Genomic DNA, 27539 nt, shown 5'->3' with positions numbered 1-27539 from the left:
GTTATCAATGTTATTGATCTTGGTGCTGGCTTCATGAATTTATGGAAATTTGTTGAGCTGCATGGATGGGACATGGTATACTTCTCTGCATGCATGTTACACGTCAGTAAATAGTATTAACATAGCTGCACAGCTTTCGAAGCTCTAAACCGGCCTTTCTGTCCCCTGAGCTGGTCCCCTTTGTCAGTTAAGGACAGGCTGACAAGGTCACTTTCCACAGAGGGACCTTACCCAGAAGCGAGCGCACTCCTTCCCCAGAACCCTGAAGCCACACCCTGACCTCGGCACCAGGAGGATGACAACTGCCCACAGACAACTACAGACAGACAAACCAAGGGAGACAGAATGATGTGGGGCTCGACATGAAACCGCCCCAGACCACGGTCTCCCCTGCAAACACAGCGCCGACTGGACACTGAGCTCGCATCTCTGCGAGAAACAACAGCGCCTTCTCTTCAGGGGACCAGCGGGAAGGACACGGCACCATCGATGAGACGAGCGTATCACAGAAAATGGGGCCCGGATGCCTCAACCCTGGGACTCAGTCTCTCCACATCCGGGTACCTGGGTCTCTGTGCCAAGCACAGCCATTCCCTGCAATGCTCACAATGGCCTGGGGTGCTCCGGAACGAAGGTGGGATTGAGAATGAGGAGGCCCAGGCTTTAAGCAGCGGGAACTGTGGCTGAGTTAGGTCACCGCTCTGAACCTGAGTGTCCTCGTCTGTAAAAGAGGGGGTTAAAAAAACTCCCTATCCTCGCTGTTGAGGTAAGACAGAAATCAGACGTGATGACGGATCGGAAAGCCCTGTGCACGCTGCCGAGGGCTTTACAAAGAGAAGGGGTTATGGGTGTTGTCTGGTGGCCGGAACGCACTCCTTCAGACTCTGCGTCACTCCTTCTCTACCACCAGCTTCAAACTCTTTGAAAAATGAGTCAGTTCTTAGGATACAGCCTCTTTGTTCTCAGATGTATTGCTTTACGTTATAAATGTTGGAGATTATATATCGATATAGGGTGTCCCCCCAAAATATACACACACACACTTTGAATAATTATAAAGGCAGTGGTTATTAAAATACATTTCATTTTCAAAACTGAGCTATCAGCTGTTGAAGTGTGTATACATGTTTTGGGACACCCTGTATAATATGCTATATATGTAATATATATTATACATGTATATTCATATTCTCACCTGCTGAGCCGAGCTGAGTCCTGGGCATTGTGCCAGGCCTTTGTCACAAGTCATTACATTGAACTCCTGTGACAATCTCTTAACAATAGACATTATTATTATGATTGGCTTTATAAAAGTGGTAATAGCGTACAGGTATAGAGGGCTGAGTGTCAGACACTGTTCTAAACACTGTATGGCTGTCAGCACAGTTCATCGTCATAGTGAATCTCTGAGCTGTGCAGTATCATGATCCCCATTTCACAGATGAAGAAACTAAAGCTTATGGAGGGGAAGCAGTTTGCCCAAGATTACTCAGCTAGCAGTAAGTGGCAGAGTTAGGATACGAACCCAACTTGGCTGACTGCAAAGAAGTCCTTTTTGTAAACTGTATGATGAGAGACGTGTGATTCGCTCTTTCCACTGAAGAAAAGGCGTCATGGAGGCCCAGAGAAGCATGGTCCCGCCCACGCTGCGTTGGGATCAGGAAGAGCCTTAGATGAATGGGACGGCTCAGCGAGGAGCAGGATGGGCCTGCAGGTGGAAGGCACTTCGAGAGCACAGATGGGGACGTATGATTTGCTCTTTCCACTGAAGAATAGGCATCATGGAGGCCCAGAGAAGCGTGGTCCCGCCCAGGCTGCGTTGGGATCATGAATGGGACGGCTCAGCGAGGAGCAGGACGGGCCTGCAGGTGGAAGGCACTGCGAGAGCACAGATGAGGTGGGTGGGGGGGGGGATTGGCCTGAGAAACAGCCTTGTACATTCTGTTCTGGGTGATTAGTATGAGAGTATGAAACATGGGGTTGGGGCAGGAAACAGAGTTACAGCTGACAAGACTGACATGGAGTGGGCAGGTGATCTGTCCAAGGCCAGTCCCTGGCTGTGCAGGGCTCTAACCACTGTACCACAGTGCCTACTGGAACCCAAATCCCGATTTATTCACTTGAGCCCAGGCCCTATACCATGACTGCATCTAAGCAGTGTGCTTGGCACCTTGCTTATTTTTGTGTCTGTTCTTGTTCGGCACACATCCTAAAGTGCCTTTAATTCTCCCGTGGGGCAGGTTGGCATCAGTACACCCCCTGATGCTGGAACTGACCGTGCAGTAGGGATGGCTCAGATTCTACCCTCTTCTCTGCCAGAACGACCCTGAAAATGCCACCACCATCTCCTTCCCAGAGGGATCATTGAAAACGAAATTCACAGCAAAACCTCAGACCAAGGCCTCCTCCCTTCCATAATGAATGGCTACAGGAGGGGAGGGCGGAGGGAAGGACTCATTAGGTTAATGGGAAATGAATGTCACTCTGCAAGTTCACATTTTACAGCACAAAGATTCAAATTTAGATAAAACTGGTGAATAATTAACCAATAAATCTAAATAATGTTTAGTGTTGTTGTGGGAAGCTGTGGTCAAGCCTCGATTGTTTCGCCATTAATAATGAAGGCAACCTGTTGGGGGCAGTTGTTAAATGTCTGTGGTCAAAGAACTCTCTGAGCACGGGAACAGTAGGACCTGGAACGGCTGTTAGGGATAACCAAGCCCCTTTACAGATGGGAAAATTGAGGTTTGGCCAGAGAAGGTGAGTTGCTGAAGGTTGCACATCAAATTAACGGCAGAACTGGGCTGACTTATAATAATATGAAAAAATGATGGGCCACAACAGGATGATTCTAGTTAACTGGATCTTAATCATTTTTAAGCAATGTGATGTTCTATTTTAAAAAATATGGGTTTTCAAATAATAGACACGTCCTTTCAAATCCACACAGGCCACTAACAAGCTATGTGATCCTGGGCAATTTGCTTTACTTTTGAGCTTCACTTCTTTCATTTATATGTAGAAACTAATAATACGTACCCCACAGCACTGTTGTGAAAACTAAATAAAGTATGTTAGGGAAAATTATAATTAAGTGCTTATCTTAAAATGTATGGCGACTACCACAAGAATAGAAATATGATTTGTAGCTTCAGCACCCGCAGTGAGCAAAAGTGATCATAGAATGAATACATGATCAATCTATCCACAAGCAGGAAAACAGTCAAGCAAAAAAGCAAAAAAAAGGGACAATGAACCAAATAATACTAAACACAAAAGAAGAGAACAGAAATAAATTCAAATGTATCGGTCACTGTAAGAAACGCAAGTAAATTACATTGTCTGAGAAGTTATTACAGACTAAAATTGGATTAATCACAGTCAGGGCACATGCCCAGGTGCATTTGGGAGGCAACCAATCAATGTTTCTCTCTCTCTCCTTCTCCCTTCCTCTCTCTAAAAAAAAATCAATGAAAACATTTAAAATAAATAACACTTTAAGTGAAGGGCATCATAAAGTGCAATGTTTCCCATAGAGTAGGATATATTTGCAACATATGTAATCAAAAATGGACTAACATCTTGTATAAGGATCATGAATGACCAATAGGAAAAAAGAAGCCAAAAGACTGACTAGGCAATTCACATCGAGACGACCATAACAAACGTTAGGAACACACAGCCTCACTAGCGATGAGGGTGAGGGGACCAGCAATGCTATTAACACTCGGTGGCTGGCAAACATTTTAAAACTATCTGGCAGTGACACGTGTCAGCGGAGACATGGGGAAGCAAACATTTAAAAAATCCTGCTAGTGACAGTAGAAACTGTCACAGTCACGTTGGGGAACGATTTGGGCGACATCTAATAGTTCCAAAATGAGACCATCCTAGGAGCCAGCAATCCTCTTCCAGCTACGCACTGCAAGTGTGTGTCTTGGAGTGGAAACGAGACAGTCACGTTGGGGAACGATTTGGGCGACATCTAATAATTCCAAAATGAGACCGTCCTAGGAGCCAGCAATCCTCTTCCAGCTACACACCCTGGCGACACCCGTCCCTGTGTGCGATGAGACATATATAAGAATACGCACTGCAAGTGTGTGTCTTGGAGTGGAAACGACTAAATATTCACCAACAGAAAAAGGGAATTTAAAAATATGTATACTGTGCAGCGGTTAAAATGACGGCATTAGAGCTATATGAATTATCATAGCCTAATCTGGAAACATAGTATATGGAGGGGGCCAGATAGAGAATCGCATGTGCCGCTATACTGTGCAGCGGTTAAAATGACGGCATTAGAGCTACATAAATTATCATAGCCTAATCTGGAAACATAGTATACGGAGGGGGCCAGATAGAATCGCATGTGCCGAACATGGTCAAAGTGTAAACACACATGCAGAGGAATTCACGCCCCGACCTCAGGACAATGGTTTCCTCTGGGAGAGAGGGAAGGAGGAAGAGAAGGCAGGGAGATCAGGAATGGAAACCCAGGGGCCACCAACTGTTTGGGGAATGTTTTTTTCCTCTGAGCCTGGCTGCCTCTAGCAAGAGTCTTGCTCTCACGAGAAGCCAGCTGTGAGCATAGGGGCCCCATTAAAGCAAGAGTTGTCCACACGCTCACTCCAACAGCTGAAGGCAAGGTGCCCCGTCTGTCACTCTGGCTGCACCCACCCTCTTTGTTCTCCTCGGTTCTTCTAAGAACCCTGCTGAGTGTGGGCCCTGGAAGGCCCTTTATGAAGAGCCAGTGAATGTGGACAGGGACAGACTTGGTGGAGGAGAGGGCACTCGGCCCAAAGACCCTTCCAGCTGGCCTCCCCGTAAATCTACTTCTATTATAGGGCCCGAGGCAGGGAGCGCGCTCTCCCAAATGTCTGCTGGTGGCTCCCCCTCACCTGGTCACAGAGGGTCCCGATCAAGCCTTCCAGATCCTGCTTCTCATGGAGGACCATCTGCTTCTCCTCGTATTCTTGCTCCAGCTGCATTTCCAGCTGGCGGAGCTGTGGGCACAAAGGGCAGATCCATGCACAGGAGAAATGAGAAACCTCTGGACAAATCCCACAAGGCAGGGACCCTCCCCAGGGGGAGGGGATGATGTGGAGTTCAAGGCCCTTCACCCAGTTCCACAAAGGCTGCCCCGGTGGTTAGGAGCAGATGTCTCTGTTGGAGAACTCAGGAGCCTAAAAGCTTGGGAGCCCAACAACTATGGGGAGGGCTGGGCAATTACGGGGAGCCCCTACCACTCACTGTGAAGCCCCGTCCCCCGGGTCCCTACCCATTCCCTACCAGATGTCTCCTACCTGTGCCATGCCCTAGCTTGAATATCTCTAAGTCTTGGCCCTCTGATTTTTTCAGGATCTGCATGACACTACATCCAACATATTAACATGCATCAGCCTCCCTTATTAAACATATAAATATACATGATGCAGTAAAAAAAGTAGTTGGATTTGAGATTATCTAGTGTCCCTCCAAAATTCACTTGTTGAAACCCTCCCCCCAAAGCAATGGTACTTGGAGGTGGGGCCTTTGAGTGGTAATTAGGTTGGAATGACATCATCAGGGTGGAGTCCCCATGATGGGATAAGTGCCCTTATAAGAGGGGATACACCAGAGAACTTGCTTCTTCTCTCTCTCTCTCCCCACTTAAAATGAGGAGGTGGCTGCCTACAAGCCAGGAAGAGAGCCCACACCAGACACCTTGGTCTTGGACTTCCCAGCCTCAGAACTGTGAGCAGTAAGTCTATGATATTCTGGTATGGCAGCCTGAACTGATTAAGACATTTGGCTACAAATGACTCACTGCATTTACAGTTGGTGCTGATTTCTCAGCAATCACCCAGCAAGGCCGGGAGCTCCCCGCTAGAGTGAATACCCCACCAGCTTTGCTCACCCTCTTCCCCTCCAGCCTCTCTCATCTACGTTATCTCACCCCTTCATGCTCCCGCTGTAACCTTGTGCCTTCAGTGACCCTATTTCACAGATGGACAAATTGAGTCAGAAAGAGGCTCCAAAGTGCATCCTCTTCAGTCAGTTTTTGCTAAGAGCAGTTAGTTATCGGTCTCCGGGCCCCAGCTCCACTGCCACTCCAGATGGCCATTAGCATTCCCACCCAGGTTGCTAGCAATTGATTTCCTGCCAGGGCGCGAGAGAGACTGAGCAGAGCAGTCACTAGATGTGAAGGCAGTGTCAGTGTCTGTCATCGGAGAAAAACACCTTCCCCTTTATAAATCTGTCCACGGCGAGACCTCAGGAAGGTCTGGGTCACACCTCCAGCGCTCTGGGGCCCTGGCTCAGGGCCCCCCTCATGATTTGAGGTGCTTTTGAAATGCACCAGATACGGTGCAACCTTCGCTGGAGGGCACATGGACAGGGACTGAGGGCTTCTACCTCCTGACCCATGAAGGGGAAAAAAATAGTGATTGATGGTCACTTAGGTAGAAAGCAAGTTCATTTCAAAATTTTCTTTTAAGAGAGACATAAGGCATTCTGCTCACATCTGCTTTCAGAATGAAGACGGGAATGGCTAAAACAAATTCTGAAAAAGATACAAAATAATAAAAACTATATATTGAGCAAGGCAACATTTTCTGGAGCGTGTTCTGTAGAATATTTCCACATGCTATTCACAGATATGATGTGGGGGAGAGGAGGGGAGTCCATGCTAGAATAAGTATGGAAATCATTGAGTTGACAGGGTCTTCAGTGCAGGACTTGTCAGAGCCTTTGGTAAGTCATTGTGCAGGAAGTGCTAAGGGATGAAGCATTGCCCAAGGTTGACATCTATCAAGTGCTTCCAAAATGGCCCTTCATATTCAAACAGTTGCAAAATAAACAACAACAAAAAATATCTTGTGTCTTGGTTAAGAGTCTGGGCTTTGGAGTCAGATAGAACTAAGTTCAAATCCTAGCTTGGCTACTTCCTAGCTGGGGAACCTTGGGCATGTCACTTCACCTGTAGAAACAGCATTCGTGTGAGGATTCAATAAGTCCATAGACATTAAGAACCCAGCCTGGCGCCCAATGGGTGTTCAAAGAATGCCATTCATTTCTCCTAAATATGTAATAAAGGAAAATAAGCAGAAACTGGCCCTTTGATGATAACTTCCAGCACTTTACAGTTTAGAAGACACTTCCCCTGCTTTTATCTCATCCCCATATAGATAGTGAAGGTAGACCATGGTCTATCATTCCTCCCATTTCACAGAGGAGAAAACAGAGTCTCGAGGAGTGACGAGACATACTCAAGAACACACAGATCTAGCTGGGCCCAAGTCACTGACTTTTTTCTTTCCAGTCCTAGAAAGCTCTAGGGGGGACATGCTGGGCCCCTCGGGATGAGCCATGGGAACCTGCAGAGCAGGATGAAGAGAGGATGCAGCAGCGCCCACCACTGGGGGGTGGAGAATGGGCCCAGTTCTTACTCCCTGGAGGGATGGCAGGGTGTCGAGGCAGCCCGATCTGTCTCCCGTGGAAGTCCTGCCAGTCACCAAGGCCCCCTCATGCCCTGCCCAGGAGGATGCTTAGCAGTGGGCTCTGCAGGGCGCCAAGTTCCTGCACCCGCCTTCTCCTGAGGATTAATCACACCCACGAGCAAGCCAGCCACCAAGCTGTTCCCTGGCCCCTCCTGCAGGCCCAGCCACCTAGAAACCCAGTGTTGCTCTTCCGGCTCTAATGCACGGGGATTACGTTCCAAAACTCTGCAATGTTTCCACATGTGCGAGCTCCTGGAGTCTTCACTCTCACGCTGCACAGTAGCCATTAGCATCCCATTTGTCAGACGAGAGACGTGAGGCTGTTAGTAAGGCTTTGTGGTTTCTCTAAAGCCCTACACTGTAGGTTTTCGATGGAGCTGGGATTTGACTCAGCCCCTGGAGTCCAGAGGGCTCTGCAGAGACTGTTTAGGGAGCTCCTAAGGGGAATCCACTCTGGGGAATGCTACTCAGCGCCTCCTTGGAGATGCACAAGGCACACGAGGCTCCGACAGACCCACGAGGCCCCGGAGTGGTGACACCTGCTCAGGGAGGCGCACCCCGAAGTTCGAGGCAATTCCACCTTCAGGGTCCACCGTATACTCCTATCCGTCAGCACATCTATAAGGATATTCATCTCAGCATCGGGGATAACAACAGAAAATCAGAAGCACCCTAAGTGTCCAACCACAGGGGACCAGCTGATAAGTCAGAGCACGTTTCTGGGTCATATTTAAGATAGGTACTTCCGCCCCAGCACGCTTGAAAGCATCCAGGGAGCTAAGGTCTCAGGTGACTGCCCAAGGAGTCCGTCCCCAAGCCCTGCACCCGCCTCGCTCTAAGGAAGAGGGTACCAGGCCTGGGCCGGCCCTGCCCCAAGGGCACAGCTATAGCCGCTGCTTAGCTGCTTACGTACCCGCTTCTGGCAGGACTGGCGGACATCCTCCAGCTCCTCCTCCTGGTCCTCCCGGTCCTTCTGGTGCATCTGCTTCATCCGCTCTATCTCCAGCTCCAGCCGCTGGCGGAGCTGGGGGGCAGCAAGGACAGCACATGAGGGTGACCCTCACCCACTCCCCTGGCCCTCCATGCCATCCTTAGCATTCCGGTTGCATTTTTTGTTTTTGGCGTGCATGGACAAGAGTCAAATTATCCCCCCAGACACCCAGGAAGGTAAAAAAATAGTCAATAAGTAGCCCAAATGCTGCCTCTGTCCCTTCCTGTGGTCGTAACAGACATCACCAATCAATCATATGCTCTTCTGCTGAGTTTAGATGGAGCCTCAGAATCCTTCTCAACACTGCTAAGGTGAAGCATTGCCATCATCCCTGGGGCGGCCATCCCTGGGGCGGCCATGGATGGGAGGACAGGTGAGTGAGCGGACAGTACGATGAAATGTTATTCAGGAGGAGCTGAACACCTGGAGAGATCACTGGCCCCAGATTTAGATGGAGCCTCAGAATCCTTCTCAACACTGCTAAGATGAAACATTTGCCATCATCCCTGGGGCGGCCATGGATGGGAGGACAGGTGAGTGAGCGGATGGTAGGATGAAGTGTTATTTAGGAGGAGCTGAATGCCTGGAGAGGAGCTCACTGACCCCAGACGTTACCTCAGGTGATTTTGTCTATAATCAGTTCCCCTTCTCTGTGGAAAACAGCCATCTTCGAATGCTATTATGAGGATTCAATGAGATGGCCCATGTAAAGCACTTAGCACAGTGCCTGGCACATACATATCGCTCTCTCTTTCCCTAGTGTTTTGAAAGCAGAAAGGTCTTCCTGGCAGCCTGACATAGCAGGCGCTGTGTTCCCATGAAGAGTCATCTCATAAACGAGACCCTCCAAGCCTTGCTCAGCCGGGCAAAGAGCTGCGCGTGACACTGAAACCATGTTGTATAAAAGGTTCTGAAATGGAAGGCAGAGGCCACGGGTCCCAGTTCCAGTTCCAGGTTTCACCTTCTCGATCTGGATAATTGAGGGCCCGACCCACGCTCCTGCCTCTCAGATGCTGTGGCACATTGGAATGAACTAACACGTTTTTTAAACTTAAACTTCAGAGCTTCCCCCTAGATCTGTCAAATTAGAATGTCCAGGGTAGAGGGCCCAAGAACCTATACTTTTCAGCTGTCCCTTATCCGGGCTCTTTGATGCGATTGGTCTGTGGAGAAGCACTTGGAACTCAATACGTGGGTTACATTGTAGAAACTCTTCCTGACCATGTAGCACACTGTCACGGCACCTGGCATCAAACCAAGCGTTCAGAAGGCCACAAACACCGTCCCTAATGTGGAAATTACGCTGAGGAAAAACAATGCTGGTTTTCGGAAAAGCGCTGTATTCTCTGCTGGGTAGGGCTGGGCGCAGAGGAAAAAGGATAGTGCCCGTCGGAGTCCCTGTTACAGCTCTTGGCATAAAGGATGCTCACTTTAAATGTCAACTTCCTTCCTCGCCTTCTTTAAAATGACAGAGGTTATGGGAAGATAATCCAAAATGAGGAGCTGAAGCAAGTAAATAAAATATTTCTTTTTCATTTTTCTTTCTAGCCTCCTGGACCCTCCTGACATCTGCAATACCATTTATGTCAAGCTTATATGAGCTCACATAAAATCCCCTAGAAAAAGTGCTATATTGTCATCAATAAATACCTCCTGGGTGTCTCCCAGGGCACAACGCAGTAGGAAGTAATGGGTGAAGCTAAAGATGCATGAAGTGTTGAGTCAGCCTTGCCTCCCCTCTGAGGAGGTAAGGATGGACAATTAGGAAGCTGCATTACCTTTCGGGTCCCTGAGGTCGCCTGACGTACATACTATGTTTCTGCTTCCGAGCACTGAGTGGTCCCCTGGTGGTATCTTTGAGGAACACACTTTTCCAAAGGGCTTGATTTATGCTTGACTGTGGGTCGCTATGTGATCCTGTGACATCCTCCATGCCCCTTAATGTCCTCCACAGATATTCCCCCTCCTGCACAAACCTTCATGGACTCATGGGGTTGGGGGGAAGCTAGGGGATGGACAAGGCTCCGATTTCACTGTACAGATGAGGAGACTGAAGCGAGAGCACAGGGAGCTTGCCTAAGGTCATCCAGACAATGAGCTGCCTTGAGGACTCCATCTGGATGGGATGACATCACAGCACCTTAAATGCCACCTGACTGCCCTGCCTCTGGGCCTTCACACAGTCTGTTCCTCCTGCCTAACTGTCCATCCTTACCTCACAGGGGAGGCGAGGCTGACACAACACTTTCATGCATCTCTTGGTCAGTCAACTCAGATTCACCCTTTAGCTTTCAGCTTCGGTGAATGTCACTTCCTGCAGGAAGTCTTCCCTGACTGTTTCCCCAACTGGGCTCCCGAGACCAGATCTGCAAGTTACACTTTCCCACAACATGCAGCATGACTGTAATCTTCGGGAGGGCAGAGACCACATCTGGGTTGTTTGCAGCTGCATCCTTAGCAACCACACGGTACATGGCACAAAGTAGCTGCTTAATAAATGAGTAAAGGAGCTGTTTTCAGAACTGCTCCAGACTCTCTCTCTCCACATCTCCCACACCTTGGTCTCAGTACTCAGCAGGACCCATCCTGATGGAGTGGAGGTAAGTGAGAAGCAAGGGCAGGGACCCCAGCTTTCCCCTCTACATGTGCCACCTCCACCCTTCAACCCATCCCCCTCCCTCTCCCCCTCCCACCTCCAACTCCTCCGCCCCGACTTCATCAGAGCTGCTCAGAGTCCCCTGCTTTACATATTTATGCTGCCTGCTCAGATTTTCTTGAAAAAGAGTTCCCAGCCTTAAAATCTCTTCAAAATAATCACCCCTTATGAAATCCCACATGAAAAATTTCTGTAGAGCTAAGCATCAGGAAAAGCCTTCTCCGCCTGAAAAACTGCTGTGTTTTCATCACGGGGACAACAAAAGGCACGCAACTCAGGTTTCCTTCTTCTCTCTGGCCACCAGGAATTTTAGAGCTAAAACAAGTAAGTGTGTAAGATCGCATGTTTTGCATATCTGCATATTAATACACTGTCCCCAACCCTCCTTAGTGTCCATTTTAATTTGTATTTTTCTGGTTCAAATTGTATTTATATTTTTTTCTATTGTGTTATGCATGCATCTTAGAAGCTGCTACAAATTCCTTATGGAACAAGGTAGGCATATAAACAAACAAGCAGACAAATAAAATATTCATTTGATACTTCATTGAGCGTGCGGGTACTAGAGCATTTGATATTCCTGCCTTATTCCCCTTAGCTATTTTGCATTTCTTGAAGACTAGCGCTCCAATCTTCCTTGATAGTGTTCACAGTGCTGTGCACAGAGTAAATATGCAAGGCGCTGCAGTCACATGGAGCAGGCTACAAACCCTATCCCTGCACTTTATCCACACCTCCAAGCCTCAGCCTCCACATCTGTAAAGTGGGGGCAATCAATATATCACCATAGAAAGCTCTTGTGAAGATTCAGGAGATGATACGCGGGGAGAGCCTTGGGCGGAGTCAGGTACACAGACAGTGCTCAATTAATGTCAGACATTACATCAACACCAACTATGCACCTGGCCTCATTCTCGGCTCCGTAGATGGCCTGATTAGTAAGATCAACAAAAAACCATGCCTTCCTGAAACTTATGTCCTATTGGGGAGAACAGCATTGGGCATGTTTTGAACAATACTATCGAATGTGATGACAGCAGGTGCCAGGAAGGACAAACCCGCTAAAGAGATGGAAGTGAATGTGGTGTGGAGGTGGGGCTGTAAGGTAGCAGTGCACCTGGTCATGAAGGGTCTGAATGTCAGACCTACAGCTTTAGAGGTTCTCTGGGGTAATAGGGAGCCACAGAAGGATGGGAGCAGCTGAGAGAGGTACCCACACCGTATTTTAATAACATCCCTGGGCCTTGGAGTCGGCCGGGGACAGCTTTCCTACCTGCTCCAGCTGCTGGATGGTGTTTTCCTGCTGGTTCCGGATCTGCTGTTGCTCGAGGGCATTGGATTCCAGTTTCCAGAGCCTGTCCTTCAAGCCAGCGACGCTGTTCTCCCCCGGAGAGGGCAGCGTCAGCAGCTCCCGCTTTTGGGCCTGCAGCGTCTCCACCTCCTGCTTCAGCTTCGAGGTTTCCTGCTCCTTTTGCTACGGAGACAAAGGGGACGGAGGCTGGAGTCCCATGGCCACGGCCCCCTCCAGGGTCACCCCTAACACTTGCTGGAATGGTGCTTCCCACTTTTCAGTGCATGCCTTCTCCACTCACCATGCAGCCCCTCACAGCACCCCCTGCAGGACACCCAGGCTGCTTTCTGGAACAGCACAGGCAGGCGGGGGCAGGAGAGCAAGCCACTGCCCCTAGAGTTAGACCTCCAGGCACCTAAAGGGAGTGCTTGCCCCATTTGTAGGCTGTGCACCTGCTGAGGCCAAGACTGAGATGGAGCAGGGAGGCAGGGTGTCTAGAAATGACTCTTCCAGGTTAGGAAGTCACCTAAGGGTCAAAGAACTGTGGGCTGGATCATGAAGGAGCTGCATGCCAGGCTGAGAGGTTCAGAGGTTCTTCCGGGGGTACTAGGGAGCCACAGCAGGGCGAGGAGCAGCTGAGTAAAGTGCCTGTGTCATATTTAATAAAGCCCCTTTGCAATGGAGCCTGCATGGGACAGGGCACCGCCTCTGGATGGGGTTACCACTATCTCGTTCCATGCCGAGCCTCTCACACCTCCCAGGTGCCCACCTGAGAACCCAGGCAGGAGACCAGAGCTCATTCAATGATTTAAGCTAGGCAGGTCCGACTACCTACCTGCTGTCTACTGTTGGTTTTATTAAGGCCCCCTGAGAGCATGACTCCAGCTGGCAGGCCGGGACGCCCACACAGAGTTCCCTCCCCGTCGCCATTTAGAGCAGGTACGTGGTGGGGTTTCCTGAGACCCAGAAACTAAGAGCCAAGAGGCTCCATGCCTCCCATCCCTTACCTTCAACTGCTGCTGGAGCTGGCCCAGCTCCCACCGGATGCTGGTGTTCTCCTGGGTCACTTTCTCGCGGAGTCCCTTCTCAAACACAGACTCACCCAGGGCCTGGGCGAGCTGCATGTCAAACCTGTCCAAGCAGAACACGTGTCATGGCTCCACTGGAGTGGAACCCACAGGTGAGGACCAAGGTGGGGCACCTGGGGCAGGGGAGGGGATGGGGAGAGCAGCCAGCTTGCCAAGTAGAGAGAGAGAGAGAGAAGGGGGGGGGAGAAGGAGAGAGAGAGAAGAGGGAGGGGAAAAGAGGGAGAGAAGAAAATGGTGGGGTTTGCTTAATGCCTTCCTGTAAGGTTGTGGATGTGGGGTAGGAAAAATCTGGAATACAAGAGAGCAGCTTTTAGAGTTTGTATAAAGTTTTCACAAAATACTGAATGCTTATTTAAAATGGGACTTAAAAATATATAGATAAAAATTAGAATGAAACTGTATACAGAGAATAAAAATAAAAACATATATGGGACAATCTGATGCATCTGGTTTGCCAATGTATTCCAGGAACCTTTACCGCTAGCAAGCCCAGGTTTGCTGCCTAATGACCACTGACCGGTGAGTGGACGACTGGAGATATCCACACAAATAGATACCCTGCGTTCCCTATTTTACATGATGCTGCTGGGCTTATGCACTTACAACCCCATTACAGCAGGGTAGTTACTGGGAAAATGCTGGACAGTTATGCATTCAGCGTGTTCACTTGTTTCCCCGGCAGATAACACGAGACTCGAACAGCCCTACTTAGGACCGTCCGGGACTGAGGAAATGGCTGCTTTGGGGCCCACCTGCCCCTCCAGCATGGTGACCCCTGGAGGAGAAGTACTTCCTAGACTTGACATCATTCCGTGTGGTTGTCTCGGCCTTCAATCCCTATCACAGAGGAGGAAACAACAGAGGGGCTCTTCCAGGTAAGCAAGGACTTTGGTCATTAGTCCCTGGACCACATAGAAAGGCCCACTTTTCCAGGGAACTTGGTGTGACTGAAATGGCCAAGCTGGACATGGGGTTTGGGTCTTGGTAAAAAGGTCTTCCTGTGACAAGATTATCCAATGTCCCTTAATACGAGGTGGTCATTCTGAGATTCAGACTCCTGATAAAGCCAATCGTGGCTTACAGGAGGGAGCTCTACCAGTGGAACTGCCAGGAGCTTTCTGATTGGCTGTTGATGACATCATGCAAGAGATGCTATTGGCTGCCTCTGAATGGAAGCATTGTGATGAGGATGATGGCCCAACAATCCCAAGTGCCAGGGTGTGGGGTGAGGTCCACGTTGTCCTTATAACAATTTAGCAAGAAACATATTACATCCATTCTACAGAAGAAAGGCGAAGTAATTTATTAGCCCAAATTTCCACAGTGGTGGAAGCAAGCTTGAGCCCAGGTTTTCTACTGTCTTCGAGGCTACCCACACCTTCCTATCCCTGTGCCCTGGGACAGGCGCAGAAAGACAGAGAGGCCAGGCAGTGACTGCTGTTTCAAAAGAGTCCTTGACTTAACAGGCCACCTCAGGCCAGAGTGTGGCTCCTACAGAGCCTAACTCTTGGAACACACCGGCCCACCAGCTGAGGCCCAATGGATTTGCACACACCCTTCACCCCACCAGGAAGAGGCGGGCTCCAGCCTCTGGTGAGCGTGGGAGACAGTGAGCCCAGCACAGGCCTTACCCCAAGGAAGCAGCCTGGGAGTTCCATCAGCCCTCGAAACTGAGCTTTGTGACCCATGGGGTAACCATGGCAACAAAAAGTCAACCCCTCAAATGGAACCATTCTGGATCGCTCTGAACTCAGAAGCCAATGTCAGGACAGGAAACTCTAGCAGCGTGAAGACATCCCTCCATCCTGGGCCCGGCAAACTAAGGAAGCAGCTGCATCTACAATTTGTTGACACTTCAAGGGAGATGAGGAAGTATTGCTAACTTCTAGATCTCTCCCTCACCATTAGATGGAGACTCCCATGGCCCTCACTGGCTTCCTGCTAAAACACGAATCCGCCTAGAAAGAGAAAGGCTGATATTTGCAATTAGCATCGAAATGTAAATTAACTTCTGCCAAGAGATGGTAGCAGAATAGAGGGCATCAGAGGAGAGGTGTAAGTCTTGAGAGAAGAAAGCCTAAGTATGAAGAAATGGAGACCTTCCGGGGCGGGGGCATCATGGGGAGATTCTTGAGTACCTGGAATGAGGGATTCTGCCCAAGAGGGTGAGGGAAAGAGCAGAGAGATGGAGTTTTGTGGCTGCGTTAACTCCAGGGGCAAACCCTCTCCCCATCAGAGCGGAGCCCCTCCCCAAGGCCTCTCAGAACTGCAGCGGAACCCACAGGTGAGGACCGAGATCATCAGAGCGGCAGGAACCTGGGGGATGATGGGGTCCATGCCTCCTCTCGAGCAGGGGGGCTCTGATGAAGCCATTCTTCAGCACCAGGTGGCCTGCTTAACTGTCCAAGGAGACTTCAGAACCATCAGGGACTCTCTAGCCCAGAGAGGAGGTGACATTTGACACAGCCTCCCAGGAAATCACCAAGTAAGCCATTTCCACACTGCAAGGGCAAGGTCGAACCAGAGCACCCATGATAAGATGGAAGAGAAACATATCAATAGGAAGAGAATAAACCTCCCTCATTTGGGGGCGGGGGGCATGCTAACAACCCCCAAAAGATCTTTAGTTTTTAGATGAAGAAGCCAGCTCAGAAAATCTCAAGGTTAAAGAAACAATGTTTAATGCAGATCAAGTTCAAACGCTATGCCACCCCATGCGAAAATAATTCAGCTCGGCATCTCTGGGAAAAGATCAAAACCACGTCCTGGCATCTCATCCACAGGAACACTCCTGTGTATTTTTATCCTGGGACCTCTAACAGAGGCTGTGTTTCCTCTATTGGCCTCCTGTGCCATCTCCAGGGGGGCCTGTCCGGCTCAAAACAGGACCCCTGCACACCTCTCCGCTCACAGAGTGAGCAGAACTCAAACACAGCCAGGGGTCCAGGGCCTGAAGCATCGCAGGTGCGGAGGGTCTGCGCTAGGGAGACTGAGTGTGGACCTGGGCCAGTCCAGCCTCCACCACTGGCCAGCTGTGACAGCGTCCCCATGGGAACCAGTGTGCAGCTTCCAGACTGGCGACTTGTTGGTGCACAAGGTCCAGTCCCTGCCAGAATCATTATCATGATCTGAGCATCTAAACCCTAAATGACAACAGCAGGGACTCAATGTTTTGGCCTCTTCCTCATTCTCATGCCCCGTGGTCAACAACAGGGATAGATGGCAACCAGAATTTAGTCCAATTGGATGAACAAGCTATCATTTAGTCCTCACCACAGGAGCATTCTCATCCCCAACCTGAGGACTTGATCTGAGACTGAGAAAGGCTGGATGACTTGTCCAAGGTCACACAACTGGGAAAGAGGCCCAGCTGGGACTTGAACCGGGTGGTGGGACCCCAGGCTGAGCTGTCTTCATCCTCCATAGCAAACTCTTCCCTTGATAAATGGGGATGTTGAGGCCCAAAGAGGCCAAGAAAGTTCCCCAAGGTCATGGTCAATTGGTAACAGAGCTGAGGCTGGGTAACAGAAAAGAATCATTTTTTGCTGGATTCTTGGGAGAACCTTACAGGAATAAGGTGTGAGGGCAGGGGGAGAAAAATTTAGGCCAGAACAAGGGAGTTAAGCCCCATGGATGAGGAGCCCTGACAGAAGTGAGAGAGCCACACCCAGCTGGTGTAGCTCAGTGGTTGAGCGTCGACCTATGAACCAAGAGGTCACAGTTCGATTCCTGGTTAAGGCATAAGCCTGGGTTGCGGGCTTGATCCCCAGTGTGGGACCTGTAGGAGGCAGTCAATCAATGAATCTCTCTCATCATTGATGTTTCTATCTCTCTCTCTCTTCCTCTCTGAAATCAATAAAAATATATTTTTGAGGAAAAAAAAAAGAAATGAGGGGGCTTAGGAGGAGAAGCCTGAGACCCCAAATATTCCAGCACCCATGCCGCCCCCTGTGTCCAGGTGACAATGATGAGGAACATCACTCACTTATTTTGCTTCTTCTCAAGCTCGTGGTTTCGGCTTTGCTGGTTCTCCAGCAGGAAGCGGGTGTCCTCCAGGTCACAGGTCAGCCGGTGGCACTTCCTCTTCAGTTGGTGCGCGGTCTTCTTGGCCCCCTCGTACGCACTCTGCAGCTCCCCAAGCTGTGGGAGTAACAGAATGAATCACCCGGCTCACTTTGAGCAGCTGCCATAATGGGGAGGCAGAGACCCTGTCTCGACCACTCTCTCTCTACTTGTCTCCCAAGCCTCAGTTTGCCCAGAGGTAGAATGGGGCAATTCCTTTCATCCCTTGGGGTGGCTTTTTCTGTTTCTCAGTAATCCTCCTGCCAACGCTCCCACGGATCCTTTGCATGCCTTGCCTCGACTTCGCAGCCCTTGAAGGCTGTGTAACTCATACCCCATCAGCTGGCATAACCTGGGGAGCTATGCGAGCCAGGAAGCAGTCAAAACGGCGCACGGAGAAAATCTAACCGGAAAACCCCAGAGATGGGCTCAAAGGTTAGACCAGCAAAGAGCACTTTAGACGGCCGGCTCACACGGCAACGCACATGCTGGTGCCGACACAGAAGCCAACAGCTCTTGCGTCTTCCTGCAGGAAACACCCTCCCAAATGTCCTAGTTTAGATCTGGGAGAGAAGACAGCTCGGGACGCTCGCTTTGAAGAAATGGCCTCATTAAAGTATTGCTTTAAATAAGCAAAACGCTGAGTTAATGAAGCCTGTAATTCTAAATTCAGTATTTGACGGCAAATGGGATGTTTTCTTATATTCGGCTGCCCGGGAAAGGTTGCAGTATTATTACTTTTTAATGTAGCATGACTACCCCCTTTCCTTGGGGATACTGACCCGGCTTTATAATTCCTTATTAGAGAACGGGGCTGTTGCCCTGCCCGGGTGTCCTTCTGTGTTTGTCTACAGCTCAGGATGCCTCCTGGAGGACCGCAAGGCAATGTCTGTGTTGCATGCGAAGAGCAAAACCATCACCACCACGGAGGATAATGAGGCTCGCCGCCGTTGCTTATTAACTGTATGTGGCCTCACCCTGGCCCACCTCTGCAAGGTGATCTCATGACACCTTTCTCCCACAGCAAGGAGATGCACGTAATAAAAGGGCAGGCAGAGGCCTCAGCTCTCGTGGTGGCTACCTCTACTGGGGAGACCAAGAAACAAAGCAGATATTACAATACAATGTGATGAGGCTGCTATTCGGAGAAACAATTCAGGGGCATCCAAGACCATCTGCACCAGGGAAGGCTTTCTTGAGGGAGTGGCGTTTAAGCTGAGATCTTAAGGATATTGGAGATGTTGAGGTAAGGGAGAGAGAAGGTGTTCTAGGAAGAGGAAACAGTAGATGCAAAGGCTCAAAGATGAGAAAGAATAATGTATTTTTTGGAGGGAGAAAAAAACAACAGTGCAGTGGAACAGCATAGAGAGCCCAGAAGCAGAGCCACTAAATATAGTCAAAGGAGCAATGGCGATACAATGGAAAAAAGACAGTCTTTCAACATCTGGTGTCGGAACAACTGGACATCCACATGCAAAGAAATGAATCTAGATACAGGCCTTACAGCCTTCACAAATACTAACTAGAGTGGATTACAGGTCTCAATGTCAAATGCAAAGCTGTAAAACTTCTAGAAGATAACATAGGAGAAAACCTAAATGACAGTGGGTTGGGCAATGGCTTTTTAGGTGTGACACCAAAGGTAGGATCCATGAAAGAATTGACAAGCTGGAATTCATTAAAATTAAAAATTCCTGCTCTGTGATAGACACTAACTCTCAAGAGAATGAAAAGACAAGACACAGACTGGATGACATTCTGGAAAAGGCAAAACTATGGAGACAGTAAAAAGATCAGTCGTAGCCAGGGGTTAAGAGAGAGGAATGAATGGTGGAACATAGGGGAATTTTAGGGCAGTGAAACTATTTTGTATGAAACTACAACAGTGAATACATGTCATTATATATTGGCCCAAACCCAAAGAATATACACCACCAAGAGGGAACCCTAATGTGAACTATGGAGTTCGGATGATGATGATGACATGCCATGCAGGTCCATTAACTGTAACAAATGCACCTCTGGTGGGGGATGTTGATAGTAGGGGGGGAGTATATGTGAAATTCTGTACCTTCCTCTCAGTTTTGCTGTGAATCAAACACCGAGTGTGGTGCTGAAGCTGGCTTATACCAACCTATGAGAGCTGATTCTGCACGTCTCTTCCCAATTCTACATTCAGTGACGACACAATGTTAACGTGAAATCAGCCATGGTGGGAGAATTTACACCACAGACATTGGCCATTGGCAAATGCTATACATTAGGAGAAGCTTGTTTGCTTATTTTCAGAGAGCGGATTTACCAGGATACACTGGGTAAAGTGTAGACTGGTTAGAATACAGATTCAGGGTGGAAACAATGCAAGACAGGCAGCCATTGGCAAATGCTATACATTAGGAGAAGCTTGTTTGCTTATTTTCAGAGAGCTGATTTACCAGCATACCACTGGGTAAAGTGTAGACTGGTTAGAATACAGATTCGGGGTGGAGACAATGCAAGACAGGCAAAGAGGCTCAACTATCATTACATTCCTAAGGGCAAACTGCACTTCCCGAATATCAGAAATGCAGAGGACACAAGACCAGAGCAATCATGGTACATGCTGATATTAAGGCAGCCAGGTGGAGGACAGGGGCGGCGGATAGATCCAGAAATATCCCTAAGGTAACAGGCTGTATTGGAATGCCTGGACAGAGACACAAGGCAAGGCCTTGAGGGCAAAGTGGGAAGTTGGAGTAAAGACCCTGGTATTAAGTCAGGACCCTCAAAGAGCTGCACCTCAGCGAGAAGGGCGATGAACGTTCCACCCACCGGCCTGGAAGGTGGTCAGAAAGCTTGCTGCCACTCTGGCTGTGGGTGGAGGAGAAAGTATTCCGGTAAGAAATCAAAACCCCAGGTCTGGACCTCATGTGGGTTTAGCGCTCAAACTGACACTCTGCACAGGTTGAAAAATTCTGAAACTGGGAATTTAGCGTAATCTCAGGAGCTGCTTCAGAAGGCAGTGCAGGCAGGCTTCTTCTAAAGGAACATGCGCACAACCCTGTAAGCAAGACTCCCCTGAATCAATACAAAGCTTTAAAAATGAAAAATAAGACCAACTCACAACAATAACAAAATAGCTAAACACACACACACAGTTAGCATGAGTCAGAAAGAAAAAGACAGAACATTCCACAGTGCAGACCGCCTGAGGCTACTGTGGTGGGTGTAGAGGAACACGTGGAAAGATGAGCTCACAGTCAAAAATTATGAGATGCACAAGGGAGCAACCCACCATGAGAGTCAGCATCACCGTGATAACAGAACACTCTGAAAGAGGCTCTGAAAGGTCCTTTGGCCGCAGTGTGGCAGGTGGCTGCGGGGAAAGGCTGGAGGTAAGGGGGCCAGTTAGGAGGCGGCTGGGCTGGTCCAGATGAGAGATGGAGGTGGCAAGATTAGAGGCGATGGGAATGGATAGAATTTGACGATGATAACAGAGTATTACAATCATTTTACTGATGAGAAATCTGAGGCTCAAGATGTCATTTCCGCAAGGTCAAGGCAGAAATGAGACTTGACATCGTGAGTTAACGTTCATGCTCTTTCTTTATCACACAGAGGATGCTTTCCCAGAGCAGAACACCTGCGGGCAGAGAAAATGCTTTCCATATCCCACGGTGACCAGCATCTGTGGAGGTGGGAAGACACGAGGGGTCGGTGGCCTCATTCTCCCCGCCCACCTTGAGTCGTGGAGGTGAGAGCCCGCCCACTCTCTGATGCCTTTGGGATGCAGACTATCTGCTCCCTCTTACCTGCTGCTCCAGCTCCTTCCTGGACGTCAGCTCTGAGTCCAGCCTCTCCTCGAACTGCTGCAGGCGTTTTCTGAGGAACCCGTTCTCCATCTGAGCACAGTCGAAGCGCATTTGCCACTCGTCCGCTGTTGAACAGAGTCAGGGAGGCCGGGTGGAAGGCTAGGTGAGTGGGGTGGTTCGTGTCCACTTGCTTAGCTCTTGGTACGCAATTTCACAGTGTGAACAGAGTTCCTGAGGCCTGACCTGGGACCTCCGGTTAGGAAATCTTGCTCTAAGTCCAAACTTAAAAAACAAACAAACAAAAATACATGCTTCCTCTAGGCAGCCTGTGCTGACCACTTCCAGTTGCCTAATGTCATTGAACCCTCACTATTCTAAGCTCAGTTGTTTTATACGATACAATTTCTCCACACATGCACACATACCTTTCTTTAAAAAAAAAAATCCCAGGGTAGGGGAGATGTTTCAGGCATTTGTGGATCCCCAGGACCCTCTGGAAGAGCTCCCTACACACACGAGGGTCCCACGTTGATACAAGTTCACCGACTGGAACTGTCTAACTGGACAACTGGCCAGTGGTTTACCTGACTTCCCCATGGACTCTACAAGTTTCTTGAAAGCAGGACCCAACTACAATTCTTCTGTGGCCCCTAAAGTGTCCAGCTCAATGCTGGGCGCATGCCATAAAAGTTCCCTTTAAATATCCCATCACACACGGAGGAAAACAAAGATACTTTCAATCATCTCTGCTCAGGCTTGATCCGTGGTGGAGGCTGTGGTGGCACTGCGGTGATGCCAGGCAAGTGCTTTATGGCTTCCTCCAACTTTCCTACGTTTCAGAAATGCTCTGTAATGAGTATGTATGACTTTCATAACGAAAAACAAAATATTTGTGGGCTGGCTTCCTGGAAATGAGCACACAGAGCTGAGAGCCCATATAACATCGTGACTAATGGGCTCATGAGCTAAGCACATCTCCCCTCTCATCGACGCCCATCTCTCTCCACAGGAAAACAAACTGGGGGGGGGGGGGTGCCACTTAGACATAAATCACAGCTGGGGTGGAAATGCAGCCAACGCTCCTCTGGGGAAAGCGTGCTGTCCCCACTGCTGGTTCTGTGCAAACGCCTCCGCCACGCCCAGCGTGTTCCCTACCTAGTTGGGTCTCCGTATCAGAGAATCTCAAACTCCTGAGTATTAACCTCTCTGGTAGGTGCCTGCCCTGAGGGTAGCCGGGATGAGAGGAGAACAAGAGTGGAGTAGAAAGCCTTGCCTCTTCTCACCGCCTCCAGCCCTCCGTTCCCGAGTGTCCCTGACGTTTCTAGGGCATAAACTCTCTAGGGGCATGGAAGGGATGATGTCAGCGTTTTATAAAGCTGACAGACACACTGGGCATCCTTCTCATCTAACTCGCTCAGACGGGGGAGAGGAGCTGACAGAGATGTCACCAAGCCCATCCAACCATGGCATGCGAGTCTCCAGGCAGCTGAGTCAGGCAGCACCCCCAGGAGTTCCTGGCTCTGCTGAGCACGTCTGTCCTGGGGCGATTCGGGGTCCTCTCACCTGCTCTGCCATCACTCAGTGAGTGCTGAGCACCTGACACTGCTTTTAAATGAGGGGAGGAGTACCTTCTGCCCCACAGGTTGGGACCACAGATAACGATTCCACTATGAGTACAAATAGCAATAATGATCAAGTAACTAACAGCTATCCAGCACATGGCTAAACACTATTAGTCATCTAAGACTACGTGCATTTGAAAATGGGAAAAAAAATACAAGACACAACTTCTATGCCCAGAGCCACTCATCTAATAAGAGATAGAATCTAGATTTAAATCCAGAAGTGCCGTTTCATAGATGCCACTTTTAACCACTGAAATGCCTTCCTCAAAATTTATATGAAAAGTATTCACATATGTAGAAAGGGGCCTTACCGTAGAGCCACTATTTATTTAAATCACTACTTGCATTATTACTAAAGGGCACCTGCCACATGGAGAGTCTTATTTGGGATATTGTTGGGTTACCTGTTTAATGTCTGCCTGGCCCACTAAGCTGTAAGCGCCAAGAGGGCAGGTGAGTTTGCTCTGTCAGAGTCTCCACCCCTAACACAGTGTCTAGTGCAGCGGTTCTCAACCTGTGGGTCGCGACCCCTTTGGCAGTGGAATGACCCTTTCACAGGGGTCGTCCAAGACCATCCTGCATATCAGATATTTACATGATGATTCATAACAGTAGCAACATTACAGTTATGAAGTAGCAACGAAAATAATTTTATGGTTGGGTCACAACATGAGGCACTGTATTTAAAGGGCCAGAAGGTTGAGAACCACTGGTAGTGCAAAGTAAGTCCTTCACGTGTATGTATGAACGAATGGATGGATGGATGAAATAAAAGGACAGCTTTTGCCACTAGCATCTACTTGCAAGGGCTCCAACCTGCTCACCTCCTCCAGTGTGACTCCTCTCCAAGTCATTCAACTGGATTTTCTGCTGGGCTTCTTGCAGCTGCTTCTCTACTTCTCCCAGATTCTGCTGGACTTGCTCGCACTTGCCCTGGAAGAAAAGCCTCAAGGGTTCCTACTGCAGCTGGATAGAGACCTGGGCTGGCCGACGCACCCATGGCACCTCCCTCACCAGACGGGCCATTCCCTGCACAGTCCTCACCATGGAGCCTCCACAGCAGGGACCACCCCATCCTCACCCAGGGCACCTCCAAGGCCAAACCGCAGTAAGACCCAAATGTCCTTCAGGACCTCGAGTATGAGAGCACGTCTTACTTAGGCTTCCTGTTCCCAGGTGTGAGCACAGGGGGACAGGCCCACGCACTCCAGCCAAGCCTGTGCACACACACACACACACACACACACACACACACTCACACACCTGCCACCCATGACCACTCACCTTCAGCTCCTGAACCTCCCGGAAGGCCCGTAGCCGCTCGGCCCGCTCGCTCTCCAGCACCTGGCAGGCCACGTCCCCTTTGAAGCGCTCGTCGGCAAGCTCTGTGGTCAAGTCAGCGATCTGGAGTGAAGAGGGTTAGAGCGGTGTCACTCGGTGGGGCCACCCACACTTCTCCCCCCACACCCACTCCACAGAACTTAGAAACAAAGCAAAAAGGAGGCTTAAGGGGAGCGTTTTAAAATCACACAACAAATAAGTGGCAGAGCTGGGGCTTGAACCCAGATCCAAGTAATCGGCACCAGTTAGTGAAAGAGAAGCGCTCCCAGGATGCTTTTGGCTGGCTGTGGATCAGGACTTTCTTTTGCTATTCCTTACCCGCTGTCTTTATTTATTATTATTATTATTATTATTATTATTATCATTATCATTATTACCCTGCTTTCCTTACCCGCTGTCTTTATTTATTATTATTATTATTATTATTATTATCATTATTATTATTACCCTACTGTCTTTAAAGTGTTCTGGGGGAAACACTTGCATTGCAATGATCTGGGATGGTTGCTAAAATGCAAATTCCAGGATTCTTGTATCCCCCAAACCAATTTATCTGCAGTGGGACCCAGGGATCTGAACTTCAACACATCCAGGGTGATCCTTAAGCACAACAAAGTTCGAGAATTATCGCCATATAAACTGCTAGGCTCTCCTCCTAATCCTGCCTCCCCCTGGGCTTCAGGTGGGTTAGCTTTGCGTATGGGCACCCTGATGTGTTGGAGCTGGACAGGGGGTCACTTGCAATGGGCCAGTGCGATCCAGGAACACCCCAGATCACGCTCCTAACCCCACCCCTCGTCCCTGCAATCAGCATTGATCTCAAACACCAGGACTGTGTTCTCTCCTCCTCAATTAGTGTGAAATCTAATTTGTACTAATCGGCCTGAGCAAAGGGAGCACAAAATTAATTTAATGCATTAATTTTGTGTTCCACAAACCCCAGTCTGCAGCCCAGAGGACAATTAGTCTTTTCAAACTGGAGGAAATGACAGGTGCTCTTCACAGAGGCAAGTAGCCCCTGACCGTCCCCGGTCCCCACAAACCCCCCTCTTCCCACATTTAAGGGCCCAAGGGCTTTGTCCATGAGGGGAGGGTTGGGCCCAGAGCTATTGGGCAAATGCAAAAGGAGCACCCGTGTAACAAGGGGGAGAGCCTGGCTGGCAAGCCCTGAAGGGTCCTTGCAGATCACTCAAGGACCAATTAACTGGAAATTATTCTCAAATCTCCCCTGCATCCCTTGGCCAAAGGGAACCTGTGCGGACCCCCAGCGGGAGGGAAGCCCCATCCCCGCCAACCTGAGAAACTTGAAAACCCTCCTCCAAGAAGCCCTCCCTGACCCTGCTCCCAGTCTGAGTAGATGCTCCTCCCCTCTCACAGCCTGTCTGGAGTCAGCCAGACCTGGGTTCAAATCCCAGCTCTGCCACTCAAAAGCTGTGTGATATTGGACAAATCATTTTATCTCTCTGAGCTCTTTCCTCATCTAAATGTGGGGGTACTAACACTTTCCTCACAGTCTGATTTGAAGGTAAATCTAGATAATGTGGGTAAAGGATGGATCATAGCACCTGGCACAGACACAGTGCTCATTAAATGTTACTTTTTAAATTCGGCATTATCCCATTCATTCATTCAATTGGCACTGAATGCTTTGAGAGGCAAAGTAATAGCTAAGATGTATCATTATCTTCAAGGAACTCAAGTCTGCTGCGGGGAGCTTGGTAAGAATTCAAATACATATTAGTAATAGTGGTGATGCGTGAAGGCTTGAAATTTGTAGTAACTACTTTATATGCACCCCCTCACCACGATCTTAGGGAGAAGAATTCATAACTGGTACTGTCACCATTTTACTAATGACCCAGAGGCTCGGGGACCGGGAGAATTTTCCCACAATCCCACAGCAATAGGTGCAAAGCCGGCTGTCCTGATTGACTGTCCACTGCTTCACCAGATCCGCCAGCTCAGGTCGCCCGTCGTGCCCATACCTGACCTGGCACAGTCCCCCACTCCTCTGTTCATGTTGCGAGGTAGGTAGGAAAGAGATCATGGCTCTAATGTTTATATGGGGAAACTGAGGCACGCAGAAGAAACAGTCCACTGTGGTCATCTGTGAACACACCCACGGTATGGCCATAGGACCTCCACGGCCTGTCTGCTAGAAACACACCCTCCCAGCAGTGAAGGCCCAAGAGGCCCTGGCATCTTGAGTCAGACAGGAAACCAGGTGTCTCACTCCCTCGGGGACAAAGGACCACCACATCTGTCCCCACAGAGGCGCAGGGCTGTGGCCGAGCCCGGGGCTGCGAGTCAGAAGACCTGGGAGACCATCTAGGCTCAGGAACCACTGGGCCCTGTGACCCTAGCACGACGCTCTGCACCCTGGAGATAAGCTCTAGCTACACTCCTGACCGCCAGGACCACACTCCGCAGCGCTGTGCAAGTGAACTTTCCCACCGACATCTGCGGCCCCTGCTGGACCTGCTGGATTTTTCCTCACCGAAAAGGGCCACGGCTCAGACTAATGAGGGCAGGCGCTGGACTGCACAGGCCTCAGTCTTCTGCCATAAATACGCTCCTGGGAAACACCTAAAATATCTTCCAGGGAGAGAAGAAGACACGCCTCCCTCATACATCCTCAGGAGCTCCCGCAGCCTTGGAGGTGCTTCCTGCAAGAAGACGGGCCGCTTTCCTGAGAAAATCACAAGCCCTGCTCTGCGCCGAGGCCGGCTGTGCGCGCCTGAGGAATATTTATCGCCAGCCTCTCCTCATCTCCTTTCTGCTCCTTTGCAAATGAAGCACTTAAATCATTTTGCAATAATGTTGTTTTTTAATAAGCCTAGTCTAACGGAGTTTCCAATGATGAGGCACAACATCCTTCGGGGAAGTTTCTATTGACTGTTTGCCCTCCTACTGAGACCAGGGGATGGGGTGCAGAGCCTGTGAACGGGGTCGGGGTGCCCTCATGACACATGGCCCTTCAGGGGTGTCTGCTCCCCAGCTGCTAACAGAAAGTTGCCAAAAGAAAACAGAACCCCATGCACGAAGGAGATACCTTTCATCTGTTCTCTAGTCTAGTGTTTCTCAAAGTGTGGTCCGCAGACCAGCAGACTCAGCAGCACATAAGGGCTTAGGAATGGAGAAGGCCCAGGGCCTCCCACACCCACTCACTCAGGATCTCTAAGGTGGGTGTCCAGCAATCTATATTCTAACATG

General features: G+C 49.4%; 1 protein-coding gene across 1 annotated transcript in view; it reads right to left on the bottom strand.

Annotated features, from left to right (window-relative positions):
• Window positions 1-27539, bottom strand: part of MYO18B (myosin XVIIIB) — a 171154-nt gene that overhangs the window by 71832 nt on the left and 71783 nt on the right. The window contains exons 25-32 of the mRNA XM_014542478.1: window positions 24270-24389; window positions 23810-23918; window positions 21361-21485; window positions 17493-17647; window positions 13427-13550; window positions 12402-12602; window positions 8395-8505; window positions 4902-5006 (exon numbers count right to left, since the gene is read on the bottom strand). Coding sequence (XP_014397964.1) covers window positions 4902-5006; window positions 8395-8505; window positions 12402-12602; window positions 13427-13550; window positions 17493-17647; window positions 21361-21485; window positions 23810-23918; window positions 24270-24389 — 1050 coding nt within the window. The remainder of the gene's footprint in view (window positions 1-4901; window positions 5007-8394; window positions 8506-12401; window positions 12603-13426; window positions 13551-17492; window positions 17648-21360; window positions 21486-23809; window positions 23919-24269; window positions 24390-27539) is intronic.

This window comes from Myotis brandtii, unplaced genomic scaffold (genome assembly GCF_000412655.1).
Source record: "Myotis brandtii unplaced genomic scaffold, ASM41265v1 scaffold303, whole genome shotgun sequence".
NCBI lineage: Eukaryota > Metazoa > Chordata > Mammalia > Chiroptera > Vespertilionidae > Myotis > Myotis brandtii.
Note: the sequence above shows the minus strand (reverse complement) of the source record. Positions and strands in the feature narration are given on the sequence as shown.